We start from the raw sequence: 18,289 nt of genomic DNA on the forward strand, positions 1-18,289 counted from the left end.
ACAGATTTCCTGAGAGTATCAGGCATTTAAATTTGTCTTGAATTGGGCAGAATGTACCATGATGATAACTGGAAATAATGCTCCATAAAGTCTTATTTAGAAGGAATATGTATGGCCTATAATTATGAAGGTGGGGTTCAGTGTATATTTACAAAACTTGCAATGCACATATACCTTTAATATTGCGTAAATCGTAACTATTATGTATAAATCATTGATGTGGTACAATGAGGCAAACTGTAATCTACACATATTAGCTAATAAATATAAATTACATTTATGACGTATTTAGACAGAGAAGTCATATGAACTTAAATAATCATATGAAATGTACAACAGTGGCAAATTAAAGATTAGAAATGTATATAATCAAAGAGTGCATTAGTGGTAATTGCTTCTCCATTTTGCTGGTTTCATTCATTGCAAATATTAGTTGTAGGGAACTGTTGCATATTAAATGATGTCTTTAGCAGAATCCGATCCAAATAATTGCACAACATTTCTGCATGTCGCACTTTTATTTATACTGATACAATGCATGATATATATTATTTTGAACTTTCTTTCTACTCATTTTAATCAGAACTTTCTCCTGTTATGGGTAACTTGTGAACACTGTCAGTTTTAGTGTCTTACTTTTAGTTATAATATACAAATGGAGACGGTGGGTATCAAAGCCAGTACTACAGAATGAACTCTTTAATATCATACAGCCATAATCCAGTAAACTGCCTCCCTCTTTCAACAACTTTTTTTTCTGATTTTCTACCTGTCTGTCTGACAGCCTGTTTCCAAACAGCTCACTCACCCTTGCTTTATTCTGTTTTTCTTTGTTTTTATTGTATTATTTCTTGTTTCTTACCTTACTGAACACACTGTCAACAGTGTTGCTTGTTTTATTCAACCTGACAGAAAGTTCTCATTGTAAACACATTCATTATTACATGCACTATTATTATTATTATTATTATTTGGTAATGAAATCCAAATCCACACTGAAAATATAATAAAATGAAAAATGCATAGCCTTTTATTATTTCAGTCAGAATGTCTGTAAAGAAAAGCATATAAAGCAGTTAACACATGAAAATGAAAAAATAAAATAGACATATTAGTAAGGAACCATGAAAACAAAGATTTTCAATTGTGTTTTCCTAAAAGTCTATAGAATGGCATTTCCTGGTTTCTAAATAAATAAATCTAGAATGGAACAACTCAGCATTTATCCATTTCTTCTAACAGTTTGTAATATAATTTCCATGCTCATTACAATTATGTAGTAAGCAGAATTATAGTTGCTGCAAACCCCATATTTACAACTCCTCACTTTCTTAAGAGTAATTCTGGATTCATACAATCACTTCAGACAGATGTGTGACTCTTTCACAAGGGTGCACTTGCAGTAGAAACACTTAACATGCTGTATTGCAACCACTGGGCTAGAATTCCTGTACATATTCAGTACTGTAGTATTTATGTATAATAAATACTGCATGCAGCCATCTGAGCATTTCTGTTTAAAAGAGCACTGTAAGATCTTTTAACTGGACAATGATATATTAGTAAGTTTTAATTATTCCTCAGAAATAAACATTTTAATGAATCCATTAAGGGTAAAATTATAATGTGCAAAAAAAAAAAAGTTTTCGTTTCATGTTGTTATAGGAGTTTAGTTGTATACAGGCTTTTTTTTTACCCAGGATACCCTTTCTCAAATTCTCTTGTATACTGTCCATGTCTTTCTGCTGAAGGTGGAGCATCTCAAGAGTATTAAACCCCCAACCAGCTCCCACCCAATGAGAGATACAAGATAAGGTTGACTGCTACAGTTTTGTTAGCACTCTTCTTTGGAGCCCCTCTCTACTGGGAAGAGCACAGAAAAGAAAAAAAGTTAAAGCCTGTGAACAGAATCAGGTGCTCCCTGTGAATCGATACACAAGGGTAAGAAAGGACATGTTCATTTATAAATATGCCTCTACAACAGACAATAATATTTTATTGGGAGATTAACCTTAAAGGCAGGAGAAACTGTATGAATACAAATGTTTGTACCAGACAAAACAGCAGAGAGCATTTTTCATTCCACTGTCCTCAGTCCAGAGTGCATTGCTTATGAAATGCTGATTTGCTTTGTGATGACAGGCAGATTAAGGCAGCAACAATGCACTTTCAGATCTTTGACTCACGCCTGCAATAGTTGAGAAGTACAGCTGCGGTAAATATTACACGTGTAAGTTATGTGCAATACAATGCCTAATAGTCACGTCCTTAATATAAGTAATGAGTGGATTTTTTAGTTTAATTTGTTTAATGTCAAAGCATCATTGAAATATCAGGAATGTTTTTTTGCACACATAATTTCAGAATCTTTTGGTTAGGCATGTGCTTGCTATGTATCTTTAGTACAGCATCGGTATTAAATACTGAATAAGAACGTGCTTTCTTATGTCTCACTGTCTTAAGTACAATTATTTGCACTATAATATGCCAGTATTGTGATTTAAAGCAAACTGCTTATGAAATAGATATCTTTCAGAAGCACAGTTATTGTAAATTCTTAATTTGTTGTGGGACTGTGTAAATGCTTTGATATGCTGCAAAATATTTGCTTTATTACTTGTACATAAGCAAGTAGTATTTCTTTCTTTCGTTCATTCTTATTTGCAGAGAAATATCCCCTAGCATTATCAGCTTTTGCCATGGCTCTCCACTCTGGTGAACAGCCTGCAGATATCGTACAGGAGATGCTGGAGCTGACCTCTCAGAATCTGACCCGACTGGAAGTCAAGCAACATTACAAAGTAATCAAAGAGCTTGGCAGAGGAAAATATGGTCAGGTGTTGCTTGTACTGCACCGAATAAGAGGTAAACAAGTGCTGCTAAATGTATAGTTTCTTGTACAAGGGAGCATTAAGTCTAAAAAAAATGTCTGCATGCGATACCTAACCTAATGATGTAAACAAAGAACAGAGGCATGAAAAGTCTCTGTAGGAAACATCAGTTTCACTGTTTTAATAGAAGCACAGTAAATGACCCCCTCTTCCATATCAGTGTGCTCCTAGGAAGATGAATGACAACAACAGACCAGCTGTTTCAGAAAGCATCATACATGATATAAAAATAATTTTAAAGGATGTATTTATTTTATGTGTGATATGACAAATCTGTATTTAAGAAACAGTATTATAGTTTTTTTCCAGTGAAACGTTCATGTGGAGTATAGATTGAAAGGGCAGATATTTAAAGAGGCTGATGATTTCTTTTCAAACCCCAAAAAGCCATATACTGCACAAGTTATGCACACACACACACACACACACACACACACACACACACACACACACACACACACACACACACACACACACACAAACACACATGCAAAACAAACAAAATATTTAATTTTGCTAAAAGAAAATTGGTGCAATATCTGTACATGTTTCATTTCGAGCAAATAGTATGGAAATTATATTAAAAAAAGATGTAATGGGCTTAAAAAAAGTTTAATAGATTATTGCACCAAAAGCCACAATTTATTTACAAATTCTCAGTTTATGACTTGAATAAAAAAATCATATGCTATGTCTGACATATTTTTCAGTCATTAATAGATCATGCACAATTCTTAAAAATAGTTTAATTCAACATTCTTAAAAATAGCAAGGTGTGAGTTGTTTAATATACAATTCTTAAATGTAGTGACAATGTTGCTTTTATTTGTGAAGGTACATTATCCAAATAAACATAGGGAAAATAGATACAATGTTGTGCTGCATGATGGTTTGCATTTATGCACTGTAATTCTGAAATGATTAGACACCACAGATTTGGTTATTTTTAATACAAACAGTTTGAAGAAGTTTGCATAGCATGCATCTTAACTGCTGTAGTTTCTATGACAGGCATTTTTTCAAACATAATATGTAACAACTGAGGCTTAAAACACAGTGCTACACAATTTAAATGCATAATTCTTGCAGAATGTTGGGGTAACCAATGTTCAGCTCATTTGAAAAGCTTTTGAAGCTTTTGTATAAAGCATTTTGTTTCATAGTATATCCTTCTCCAGAAACCAGAGATAAAACCTATGCGCCATTCAGACATGTATGTATGAAAACATTAATTTCAGCAGTAATTTTATTAGTCAGAATTGTCTCTGGTTATGTAACTTGCACTCTCTGTTTTATTTGCTTTTATTAATACTAGGGTTCTGGGTATAAAGTGAATGACTATCTGAAAAATCATTGCAACACAATTACATTTTATATTATTCTGATTGCCTATACTGCAAAGGAAAATATCACATATTTATTATAGAGGCTGATAACAAAGTGACAAATTCTAATCGAGCCCTTAAAAAATGTTGTGACTGTAATTTAAATTCCTGTACTGTTACTGTCATGCAGGCCAACAGTCAGCTTGCATTACAGAAGTGTTATGTAAAGGATGAGATTTTAAGGACCCCTTCCACTCATTCTCATCATATACCATCCGTGTTGCTATTTGTTTTCATTAATATTGTGACTGGAACTTGTTGTAATGTTCTAAGTCTTTTTGGAACCAGAAGTGATCATATTACCCTGGTTCCTGATATAAATTATGAGAGGCTCCCATATGCACAAAGCAAAATATTAGGGAAAGTGCCACACCACCATGTTATAATTTAAGCTAGATTTCCTTCTTACTTATTAATAATGTGTCTGAGATAACATACAACCAGCAGGTCATGACAGGATAGCGTATGCCCATCTAAAAGATAATTATCACTGTACCATTGGGGAAAGTGACCAAAATATCATATTGTCTGGCTAGATATGCCATATGTGAAGAAAAATGCATTAGGACAGGAAAACTGTTTCAGTATTGTTGAAATATGATATGCTCGAGAAAAGACTTTTCCTTTGCACAACCTGGGTTCCTTTAACTTAACCATGATAACTGAGGCTAGATGTGACTGGTCACAAACTGACCCATAGGGTGATGTTGGAGGGGATCAGAAGTGAGCAAATCCCTACAAATGAAGTGCAAAATAAATGCTTAGCAGCCATGTGTTATATGGCGCAGCAGTTGGTCACAGTAAACATGATTCTGGTTTAGTATTTTCTTCCACATGAATCAGTATAAGTGACATGAGCAGTCTGCTGTTGCAATGCAATATGAGAAAACTGTGAATATGAGTAGCAAAGTTAACAGTGAGCAAAACTACAATGGCCAATTTTTTTAAATGGTCTAAGGAGAGCAGTGTTCCTTATTTTTTAATTTTTTGTGTTCTATATCTATATCAATATCTATCTATCTGTAGATAGCTGGATGGATATGGGTTTAGTAAGAAAAGCAAAGTCACCTAATGTTGGCAAACCATCAGTCATACTGTAGAAAAGGCAGGTGTCGACCTGCCCACATTCTTGCACTTAAAAACAGCATCAGTGTATGAAAATTTAAAACAAATAAAAGCATTTGTTTTTGCAGGGGTCAAGCCCCCTGCACCCCTACAACCGCTGATAATTATATAACTAACTTAGCACAGGCAAATTCTCCGAGCCAGGGAATTGTGCTATCTCAGACACCTGTCGACCAGTTGCATAGTCGGTCATAAGTGGTCAATTAAACAGCTGTGTGTGTGTGTGTGTGTGTGTGTGTGTGTGTGTGTGTGTGTGTGTGTGTGTGTGTGTATATATATATATATATATATATATATATATACACATATACATATATATGTATCATCCATTTATATAGAGAGGTTTATATATGTTAAAGAAAATATCAATTTTGTTTGTATTTACTTTGAAGAAGGTCTCGAGTAGCTAAAAAAATTTTGTATGGCCTCTTTTTGCAATCTGATTTTTTGTTTGAATTACATTCAGAGTTATATATCTTATATGTGAATTTAATACTATATGTGTATTATCTCATTTCATAAATTATGGTCATTGATTGTGATTAGCAAACATTTTTATTTCCTTAAATGCTTTTCTTACTATGCCAGCCAGTTTCTTTAAAAAGCCATTTTCACCTCTCATTCTGACAAAATCTAATTTAATGGATTGTTTCTGTGTGTTAGTATTTGTTAGATTTTTTAGGGCATTTTATATTACATGCAGCTTTCCTTTCTAAAGGTTAGATTCAGAAACACATTTGTTTTTATGTTGCAAGTTCCTTACTATACACCCGTGTGGCAAAAAGTTGTAAAGAAATGACTGGATTTATGACAACTGAGTCAAGTTACCAGTTTGACAACTGGTCTGAGTCACACACCTTTGTTACATCAAATTACTAGTTTGTTCCAGTAGATTTGTTACCAGGAAAGGCTTACTAGAAGAATACACATCTCTTTTGCTTTCAGGGTAGATTTCATGCATATGTGTATACACTATGGACATATTTTGGAAATATCATTGTTGTACAGATTTAGTTAAAGGTAACAAGTCTAACTAACACAGAAAATAGTTGATGTTCTCTAACCTAAGGCCTACAAATGTACAGTTGTCAAAGAACTGTTTCTTATTTAGGATAATACAAGCTTTTAGTTAAGTATTACCTTAGAAAGTTGAAGACTTCTGCCAGTCTGTTCATATTTTAACTCATTTTCAAAGCTATTCCTCCGACTGTCCGTGGAGACAACAACATTTAAAACTAATTGCTGTCAGGTTGCTGTTTCCAGAAGGTTATAGCTATGAACTGTTTACAATATGTATCCTGCAGACAGTATGTCTAGATCCTCTCTGTTTGCTGTATGACTTTTAGAATAGAAGCAGATTGCCTAATTAGACAAACCATCTCATGTTGGCAGGGGATTTGTGTTAGTGTGATAGTATGGATTACATGGTGAGAAAGATCTGTGCTGGAACTCTATGGACTTTACATGTTCTGCTTTTCCCTTGAGATTGTCTGTTGGAAGTTTCCAAATCACACAGTTTTGCTTTGCTGCTAACCCCTTTGTCTGTCTGTCTTTCTTTTTCTAAATTGCTATTGCCAAAAATGAATGACTTACAGAACCAGTTCAGCTGATCAAAGCATTACTCCTGTGTGTCTTCTGACCATGATAATCATATCTGTGTCCTATTTGTCTTGTAAAACATGCATACTGTTTTTTGCTGCAATATGCCAGCAGATTTTTCCACAAAGGGACAGACAAATACATGTTGCCTGAATTTTGTAAGTTGTTAGCTCACTATACTCTAGGCCATATAACACTTTTACTTCTATCTGTGCATTTTTTCCACCCTTTCTCCCATCCCATCCTGCCCTTGATATGTTATTACTTTGTATATGTCAGTTTTCATTACGGAGTTGTATTCATACCTGTGCCTATCTGCCATCCACCCTCCTTTCTTCTAACTTACATTGCTTTTCTTTTGCATTGCCTCTAGGAAACTGTTTCTATGAATATGTATACTTGAGTAATGAATACATCAGTCAAGCATATTTGATCTTAGGCAGTTTTTTTAAACTTTTTTTTCTTTTTGGAGTAACTAATGAACACAGGCTGTCTGAAACCAGTTAATCTGCTAGACACCTTTTTGTAAATGCTTTATTTATCAAGCACCTACTTGCACTTGTCAAGGGTACCAGAACTTATCAGAGATTTTGGATGCATAGCTAGATGTAAAAAGGCCCTAGTTGTTGTTAGACTAGTGCACACATATGAACATATGAATTTTAGCCAACATATCCTGTACAAGAAGACACTCACTGACCTATTTATTACAAGTAACTCTTGATGTTGTCAACATTAACATTTAGAAACATTTGAAAACTACATTCAGTTGGCTAGTCATTATAGAGTTAATTGAATATCATTCCATCAATACATGTCACAGCTGGTAGCCAAAATGTTAAATCTGCATGCTGTATTATATTTAAAATAACATTATATTTCATTGCATAGTACTGGTTGCAAGGGAATCAGTGTGATAAAGTTCAGAAAGAAAGTTTCATAATACACACATAGAGTTTTTTTTTTTTCTTTTTCTTTTTGCTTGCATATTTTTAAAACGTTTAGTCCTTTACAAGTTAGCTTCTAACAGTTTCATATTCTTTGATCCAATCGCAAATTATGTTTTTCTTATGCTGCAGCATTCTTTATATATGTACTGATTACTTTCAGTCAAACGACATGAATGTTTACAGAGGTGCACAGATTTTGCTGTAATGTGAGGATGCTATCTATGCATTTACTATTTTCTGCAGCATTTCCAGAAGGCTGGAAAATAGACAAATGTGTGGTGAGCATGCCATACCCTGCAGCAAAATGTATATTTCTCTGTTTTACTATCTATTACTAGCATGCTCTGTTAATTGATAGGTAAGCTATTCCTGTGACCTTTGTACCATCTAAGTCTATTGTCTCTAGGACAATAAAAATAAAGAGAGATTTTAGGTATTAATGGTCCTGTTGTGTAGTCTGTACTTTCTCTGAACAATATACTGTTTATCTCTGCTAACTAAGCCCTCTGACATACTGCTTATTATGAATTATCTTTATATTTCTCTGTTATCAGGGCCAAGGCAGTATGTCTGTCATTTCTGATTATGTCTTGTTTTCTCTGTTTTAAAAGGAATAACATCAGTTTTGACCAGACTTTTTGTATATGAACATTTATCCAAGCTCTGAGAAAGGAAAACATGCATAGTTGTTAGTTGTAATTTCAGTAAGCTTGTCTCTTCTTTAAATTGTGAAAATCAAATGAATCCGGGACTACTGGTTTACTTATGATAAATTCTGAATTAATTTACAAATATTTTGGACTGCCTGAACAAGCATATTTCCATTTCCTTTATGCCTATATTGTAGGTTTAGAGGCATCCTTATAACATGCATTAGTAAATCTTACTTATTCAGTGCATTTGATATGCAGTGTCCACCTTGCTTTTAGGCTTCCAGCTAATTTATTTGTAAATGGCTATTATACTCATCTTCTTTGAATCTGTGTTTTACTGGAATTTAGTATTTCCTCTGTTGCTGTTACCGGACATTTCCTTCCTGTTAATTCCTTTTTTCCATTGTTTCCTTTTTGGTTGACTCTTAAAAATGTGTGTGTGTGTGTGTGTGTGTGTGTGTGTGTGTGTGTGTGTGTGTGTGTGTGTGTGTGTGTGTGTGTGTGTGTGTGTATATGTGTGTGTGTGTGTGTGTGTGTGTGTGTGTGTGTGTGTGTGTGTGTGTGTGTGTGTGTGAGTACGTGTGTGTGTGTGTGTGTGTGTGTGTGTGTGTGTGTGTGTGTGTGTATATGTGTGTGTGTGTGTGTGTGTGTGTGTGTGTGTGTGTGTGTGTGTGTGTGTGTGTGTGTGTGTGTGTGTGTGTGTGTGTGTGTGAGTGTGTGTGTGTGTGTGTGTGTGTGTGTGTGTGTGTGTGTGTGTGTGTGTGTGTGTGTGTGTATGTGTGTGTGTGTGTGTGTGTGTGTGTGTGTGTGTGTGTGTGTGTGTGTGTGTGTGTGTGTGTGTGTGTGTGTGTGTGTGTGTGTGTGTGTGAGTGTGTGTGAGTGTGTGTGTGTGTGTGTGTGTGTGTGTGTGTGTGTGTGTGTGTGTGTGTGTGTGTGTGTGTGTGTGAGTATGTGTGTGTGTGTGTGTGTGTGTGTGTGTGTGTGTGTGTGTGTGTGTGTGTGTGTGTGTGTGTGTGTGTGTGTGTGTGTGTGTGTCTGTTTTTCTGTGTGTCTGATATGAATCCATATCTCTGGTACGTAATTTATTTGCCGTGTTGAATGAAATGAAAAGGAATACAAAGGACTAAACCATCCTCTTCCTTAGTACTAAATCTAGTCTAAGAGCAATAACACAAATCATGAAATTTTGATTTTGGTAAGTAATGACTAAAATGGGGGGAAAGTTGCTAGAGAAAAAAAATCTACAAACCTTCCAACATGAAAACTATTTGAATGGTGAATAAGAAGTGCCAAAGAAAAAAAAATCCTACAGATCATCCAGCATGAAAAAAATGTTTTCTAATAGTGTTCTCTGCTTTGGGATGTCCTCAAAGAATTATTTCTCCAGTTTCCTTCCACGTTGCAAAGACATACACCTGGAGCATTTCTCCACAGGCCTTCGCTGAAAATTGGCTCATTCCAAGTCTGACTTTCCCGGTTAACAAATGTAAAATAAAATAAATAAAAATAAAAATAAAAAAACTCATCATAGGATTAATGTAGAATGCACTAGAGGGGATAGCACTCCCACAACCTTATAGAATTGGCACAACATTCTCCAAGCACAAAATAATGCTTGATGGGCAAGTTAGTAGCAAACATCTTTTCCATTGTGGCAGTTGGTACAGAAGGTTAGACTGTGAGTTGTGTTTCAGTGTTTGATTTTCTCAGTCTTTACTTCCAAACTATATGACCTTGTGCTAATCATTTAACAAGTTATTATACCAGGATTACCCCTGAAAAGAGATGGTGTACCTACCCGGTTAAGAAATGGATATTATTACACAATGAATATGCAAAATAGAAGAAATCAGGCTCTGTACTCCATTCTGTCCAAAAGGAAATATTTTAGGGGGTCCAAGGCATATGAAATCTGTTTACTTTAAGGTACACATGGCTTAGTATTTGACCTCACAGATGAATTCCAATATTGACCAGTACTGACCATCTTTCCAGCAGGATACAATAGAGTCAATAGTTATTATTAAATACGGCGTAATAATTTTTTGGCCCACCCAGTACCAAGATAAACTACCTTCACCAGGTCCTAAATCTACCAGCATTTTCAAATTCCAGCAATATTGAGTTAATTTATAACATTTCAAACCATATCATTCCTCCTTGAAATACTCACTGACGATCTTTGCCTCTATCACCTTAAGCAACAGACTTTCTATAGTTTATTTATTTATCCTTTCTTGATCAGTTTAGTCCCACTAATCTACCAAGGGAGAACCAATGTGGAGTTTATACTTCTAGTTACAAACTGGCCAGGGCATTAAGGAACTTCCCCTACTTGTTAGGAAAGTACTTGTTCTAATCTTAATGCAGTGGCAGCTGGGAGAATAGTGCTAAAGGAAATGCAAGATGGTGGATAGCACAGAAGTGAATGCCTGTGTGCTGTTTGACGCTCTACAGGAATCTGAGTGCCTGTCTCAGCAAAATTTGTTTGTTTCATTGGAAGCAAATGTTTAAAACAACATTGGATGTTTTATTACAAACCTCCAGCTGGGACAGTTGCAAGATGATACTTTAGGTAAATTGTTGTTGCAGAGTGAGCTGGAGTGTGCAAAAGATGTTTCATGGATTGAAATTATGGACAAAATCCAATCAGAGCAATCAGATGCCATTTTGAAAGAAGATTGACAGAAAAAGAAAGCATAAGCCAGAACTCGTAAGGAAACTACAGGGAAAGAATATGATATGAACAGTGGAAATGAAATGTCAACAATTAAACAAAATCCATGGTAAGAATTCTGAGCAAAGAAGAAAATGAAATGGATAGGTATGACATTTGGGTTAATTTAATGGTCACATTGCAACTGAAAGCTCATAAGGTAAAAGTTTTTATTCTTATTCATAAAGTCACATCTTGTGGCATTATTTTTGAGAAGGGTTCTATTCTGGAACTTTTTGGGGGAGGGAGCATAAAAAAAGAGAATTGTAGTCCATAGAATTCTTATGCGGTTAAAGCATTGCACAGAGAAACCAAGAAGAAAATATATATTCAATTTTAAAACAAAGATGAAAACGAGACTTTAAAGAGAAATTTAGTGAAACTCTATAAAAAAGTTATCAACATTAGGAAAGTGTGTGATAGAGGATTATGGACTGACAAATGGGACTGTCATATTGTTCTGAAAATGAAGAAAGAAAAAAATGCTCATATCCGTAGAATGATAAATGTAGAAGGTAACAGGGGTGTTGTAAAGTGCTGGGGACAGCCTAAAACATTTCCCCCCGTTTGGAAAAGATGATCATTTGATAAGTAACTGTGATAAAAGGAAATGTTACATTTGTAGGGAAACAGTTCATAATGCAAAAAGTGTAAACTGAAATGTTATAAATGTAACAAAATTTGGTATGTATGGCTGGATTACATTCTAGAGAAAAAAAGGATGAAGAAGAAGAAAACAAAATGAAAGACAGTATCTGCAGAAAAGAAACTGTCTTAATAAAAGATAAAATGGAAACAGGTAAAGATAAAGATAAGGATAGAGAAAAATGAAACAGAAGATATTATAGAAGAAGGTTCTGAAGCAAGTGATGAAGATATAAACTAGAAAATAGTGACAGGTGAAAAGAACTCTATTAGCAACAAAGGGAAACTGGCTAGACTTAAATGGTCCACAAGGGCAGCTAGCCTATACTTACATATGAACCTATGATAGAGCAGGTAAGGAGATCTCAGGAACAAATTATGCATATTGTAATAAATTATGTAAGGAAAATGTTTCAGGATAGAAAGAAAGTACAGAAAAGAAGGCACATTACAAATTAACAGAACAAGAAAATAAAGAATTTGAAAATGAGATTTTACTTATATGAATTAGATAAGGTACTTGGACAAGTTAATTTATTGTTGGTTTTATGACCAGAATGAATATGATACCAATTTTATAAGAATTTTATGGACTGGCAGAAAAAAATACTTCTTAAAAGTTATGAATGAATGATTAAATAAAGGTTTTATGTACAAAGATTTATAGGGTAAGATAGAGACAAAACAGAAAATTGGAGACTTATAGTATTAAGCAATGTAGATTTTAAAATGTTTATGAATGTAATTCAGAAGAGAATGGAAAGTAAAATGAGATGTATTATGGAAGATATATACTTTAAAGGGAAAAGGAAGTATTTTTTTAATAGTAAGGAAAATTGTGGATGATATAATAAATAGGGATGATAAAATCAAGATCATGATAGGAGATTTAAATAAAGCATTTGATAGAGTACAACATGAAGTTTTATCGACAATTTGTGGTGTGGTTTGGTTCTACCCTCTCCACTTCCCCTCACTCCATTCAGGCTTGCTTCCCTCACCCCCCCTGAATCCCACCCGCCCCAAATATCCTCAAATTTATACTTTCACCTCATTGTCTAGTCACTCCCACAGCCCCCTCCCACCACCATAACTTGTGCTCTCACCCTTTCACTCTTCCCACCTTGTCACCAATCTTGCCCTTTTCCCCACCCACCTTGGGCTGCTTCTTCTGTGGCTTTCCTCTCTCACACTTAACTCTTTCACTCCCTAGCACACCTACTATTTCCTCACATACTCACTATTTCTACCCCTCAATACTGTTCCTTCCCTCAACTGCTTATCTCTAGCCACCACCCTTCCCTAATATATTTCTTTATATTTTTCCCTAAAACTCTTCCCCTCCTTTTTCCATCACTCAATGCTATCCTTACTTCTACTTCTCCCACTTCTAACCCCACTATCCCTAAGCACATCCTACCCTACTGAGCTCCATATCTTCCCCTCTTCCCTCACCTTTCCCTTTCCCAGACCTCTTCCAACATATAATCAAACTTCTCTGACTATTACGTCCTCTCTTTTCTGTCTCTCCCTGTTTCAATGTCTTAAATGTATACTCACGGCCTACTCCGCTCTTACTCCTAAGCCCAAACACAAGTACCCCATTGCCCTTACTTACCACCCTCACCTTTTCCATCTTGTTATTGCTCTTCTTGTTTCTGGTGACATCCATCCTAATCCAGTTCCCTCCCCTCTCTCCACTCCCCCTCCACCTTCATCTGCTGTCCCCCCAAAAACATCCTCAAATATCTCCAGCCTCAAACATCTCTCTATCTCTTCAATGAACATCCAAAGCCTATACAACAAAATGACCAATCTTCATGCGTGGTTGGCCTAACACAGACCTCACATCCTGGTCCTATCGGAAACCTGGATAAAACCTCATATCAATTCCTCTGAATTTCTCCCACCCCAATACAATATCTATAGGTCTGACAGGACACCCAAAAAAGGCGGTAGGGTGGCTATCTTGTACTCTGTCTCACTGACACTAACATCTATAGACATTACCCTGCCTAGTTTCTCCCCTGCTGAACTACTGCTCCTAGGCTGCCACATCAATAGCTATAGGAAATTTGCTATTGCCTCTATGTATATCCCCAGGTAAAAACATCCCTATCCTTGAACATATACTCCTGGATAAACACCTTCATCCCCTATGAAACCATCCTTCTTGGCAATGTTAATATAGATTGGAACTCCCTTATTGGTCACTCACCCCAACATTTCATAAACCTGTATGGATTCTCACAACTGATCACTACCCCTACCCCTACCCACTAAAGTAAAAATGCTACTGGTTCCACAACTGAGTGGATCTTGACCAACTCTCCAAACAACTATTGTAACCCTTCTACCTTCCTTGACTCTGTTAGTGACCATTCTCCCATCTCTATCTTAAGGCACTCTCCTCATCTCTCTAAGCCCCCATCTCTACAGAGATTGTAGGAAACTGACTAACATTTCACTGAAACCTTTAACTATAGACTTTGCTCAATGATGCTATTAGTAAATCCAACCACATTTCCCATGATGTTCTAAACTCTCTTGCTTCAACTCACAAAATTAGAATTAAATCTAATGTCGCATCCTGGGTCTCCAAAGCTACTCATGCTTTGATGCATGAAAGAGATGCTCTATGGAAAAAAATGGCAAACCACTAAAACTCCCACATTTCTCCAAGGTTATAAGTAACTCTGAAATTGTGTAAAAAAACTTATTCTTTTGGATAAATGCCAATATTTCACTGAATTTCAAAGCTCTCTCCCAAATGACCCCACAAAAATCTGGAGTTCTAACAAATCCCTGCTCCACACTGGTTCTTCTACCATCCCTAACCCTTTCCCCCTATCACTCTCCCTCTGAAACTGCAGACTTACTCAACAAACACTTCATAGACAGCCTCTCTAAACCCCTACCCTCTGGTAACTCTGCTCATCCCAACTCTTCTGTGCCACCCTCACTTCCACCTAAACCTCCATGCTCCTCTGTCTCTCAGCCTTTTACCTTGTGACCTGTTTCTACTAAATATATCAAATCCCTGCTTCTTAAACTAAAACCATACTCTTTCTCCATTTTCTGAACATTGCTGCTGACTCTATTGCATATCCTGTATCTATCTTAATCAACCACTCCATTCAGGAATATACCGTACCAGAAATATGTAAATCCTTCTATACCACTCCTCTGCACTAAGGTGGCAACTCTTTGGAATCTTCTAACTATAGACCAATCTCTATTCTCTTACCGCTCTCTAAGATCCTTGAAAAATGTATACATACTGTTAAATAAAATTAAGAATTCAATACACAGGAGGTTCTGATTCAAAAGTTTACTAGTGTACACCAGGAGGCAAAAAACGTACAAGTACAGAATTTTGTCTGACATGAAACAGGAAGCACACAATTTTATATAGGTTTAACATTTAAGCTATGCCCACCTTACAGACGTGATATGTCACAGGGCATCTACATCACTTTAACTTACAGTCTTCTATTCATAAAACTGTTGATGCTGTATGCTTAAAAAAACTTTTCCTCTAGATACAATATGGCCTTGCTATCCAGCTGGTCAGACATAATGTCTTTCTGTAAAGTTACTTCTTCAAGTATCATATCAGTTCGAATACAATAGCAGATTCAGTCTTTTAATACACATCTTTGTTCTCTGTTACACTTTCTCACACAGCTGCGTGCTATCTCAGTAACACGTATACAAGACCAAATCATTCCAACAGGAAAGAGCAGACGATTTCATTATTTCACACATTTAATTTCCTGACCCAGCAGATAATCACTTATGAAAAGCATAAACATTAAAACTTGCTAAGCTAGCATTCTGCCAGGGTCAAAGATCAGCTTTGCTTCAAGCCACACTGCAGTTTCAAAACTACTTACATTTACACATGAATTAATCCTTACTGCTATATGATTAATAGAATAAAATGCATTATATACTACTTTGCTTTTTAAACTAGCATTTCTCATGTATTCAAATACACATTTTTCTAACACATACTCAACTGCTGTCCTATCTCATTCATGAAAATCTACTCAACCCCTCACAACATGGTTTCCGTCCTAAACACAATACCTCAAATACCTTACAATCCTTTACTCAAAAGGCTGGAGAAACTAGGGACAACAACCTCCTCCCCATCACCTGTCTATTTCTTGAACTATCTAAAGCCTGTTACACTGTGTCTCATCCCATCCATCTTAACAAACTCTTAGACCTAAACCTCTCTCCTTCTACTCTTGGCTGGTTCCAATCCAACCTTACTGGCAGAAAACAAGCTGTTAGATGGCATCAGTCTTTCTCACCCTTCCTTGTTGTTCAAACAGGAGTACCCCAAGGCTCCATACTTGGACCACTTCTTTTCAACATTTTTACCAACAACCTACATTCATCCTGCAGTCTGTCATCTGTAATACAATATGCAGATGACTCCACTCTCTTATCTATCTCCAGTACTATCTCTGAACTGCACACACTAACACAGAATTCCTTTATCACTGTTGAAAGATGGCTCAGAAACAATCAACTAATCCTTAATCATAAGAAAACTCACCTCCTTCTCTTTCTACCTCAGACACTCTTTCACCTTAAATCCAACTTTGCTCTTTCCTACCTAGATGGCACCACTATTTCCCCTGCCTCACCCACCAAACTCCTTGGGATAATAATTGATGACCAACTAAAATTTGACATGCACATACAACAGGCCATAAAAAAAACACCAAAAACTTGGACTACTTTATAGGAACAAAAAATTCCTCACTACTGCCACTAAACACACTCTTGCGCAGGCTTTTGTCTTACCTAGTCTTCTATACATTTCCCCTATCGTTACCAATATCCAAACTACCTCAATACAGAAACTGGAAAAAACATACAACAAAATTGCCAGATTTATTCTAAACTGGCCACTCTTTTCACATCACTGCCTCTCACTAAACAAACTTCAGTGGCTAGAATTTCTGCACCTTCTCCTACAATCGCAACTCCACACTACCATACTCAACAACCCCTCTGTCAGCCCTGCTCTCGCATCCCATGTTACTCTCTACCCCCCCCCCCCCGGCCTCTCCAGAGTGCTGATCAGCATCTTTTCTCAGTTTATAAACCCAAAAGGGATATTGGCAAAATACTTTATAAACACTCTGTCTCACTAAATTGGAACAAACTCCCTCTCCATATTAGATCCAAACTTTCCTTTCCATGTTTTAAAAAGGAGCTTAAATCCCACCTACTAAACTTAAAATTATGCCGTTGCCTTGAGCACATGTAGTCTTAGTCTGTCCTACTGAATAACCTGTTGCATTTCCTAACTTTCTTTCTCTGTCAGTAACCTCTGCTTAAACTAACTTCCTAAACCCTCAGCTCTACTACTATAGCCCCCTCCTTTCTCTCTCCCTCCTATTCTCCACAATTTTATCTTTTCTCCCCACTTTCTATCAATGTCTATACATTGTCCTTCTTTTGAACAACGATTATCTTTTTTTTTTTACTCTCATATGTACTAAATGTTTAGACTACTGCTATCAGTCCAACCCTTAATGTTCATAATTTTTTTTCTTTTATTTTTCTCGTTATAATTAATTTCGTATTTACTGTGTTATTTTTAATATTTTTTGTGCTGTATGTTTATCTTTGCTTATGTTTGCTGGGGATCTTTCCCTTTGCATCTCCACTAAAAATGGGTTGATTACTATCAATGCAATGCAAATAATTAATAACCTTTTCTTTTTCACAATTATTTTGTATTGTGATTCTTATTTAATATTTGTATATTGTCACTTTATCTTTATTTATGTTTGCTGGGGCTTTTCCACTGAAAATGGGTTTGTTTGCAAACTCAGTTGTACTAACCCAGCTAACAAATGTGAAATAAAATAAATAAATAAATAATAAAAACATTAAGAAAGAGAATAACATTAATGAAAAAAAAATAAAAATGTATGCTGTTCTGCATATAATAAAAATAAGAGTTTTAGTGAACGGATGGTTAAGCAAAAAATTGATATAAAGAGTGGCATATGTTGTTGGATGCCCTATGAGTGCCATATTATTTGCATTAGTTATGAATGTATTATTTAGATATATAAATGTGCATATGAAAGGTGGTACTCATATTACTAATGAAGGATTAAAATTTCCAGTTATTTTAACTTATGCAATTTATGTTATATTAATTTTGAGAAATAAAGTCATGATGAAAGAAGTTATATGTTATGTATATCACTGTTTAAACATAATAGGCATGACTTTAAATAAAGAAATAAGTAAAGGACTGGGAGCTATAGTAAAAATAGGAGGATGATCT

At 35.6% G+C, this 18,289-nt stretch overlaps 1 protein-coding gene across 2 annotated transcripts in view; it reads left to right on the forward strand.

Moving 5' to 3' along the window:
- Nucleotides 1-1,818: 1,818 nt before the first annotated feature.
- Nucleotides 1,819-18,289, forward strand: part of LOC122810827 (serine/threonine-protein kinase SBK1-like) — a 224,405-nt gene continuing 207,934 nt past the window's right edge. Inside the window, exons 1-2 of one of the 2 annotated variants that reach the window (XM_044082384.1) lie at nt 1,819-1,941; nt 2,668-2,865. In XM_044082384.1, the coding sequence (XP_043938319.1) occupies nt 2,700-2,865 (166 nt within the window). In that variant the 5' untranslated portion in view covers nt 1,819-1,941; nt 2,668-2,699. The other variant, XM_044082391.1, reaches the window with a different exon arrangement.

Source organism: Protopterus annectens, chromosome 1.part1 (assembly GCF_019279795.1).
Source record: "Protopterus annectens isolate FY-2018-M chromosome 1.part1, PAN1.0, whole genome shotgun sequence".
NCBI classification, from domain to species: domain Eukaryota; kingdom Metazoa; phylum Chordata; order Ceratodontiformes; family Protopteridae; genus Protopterus; species Protopterus annectens.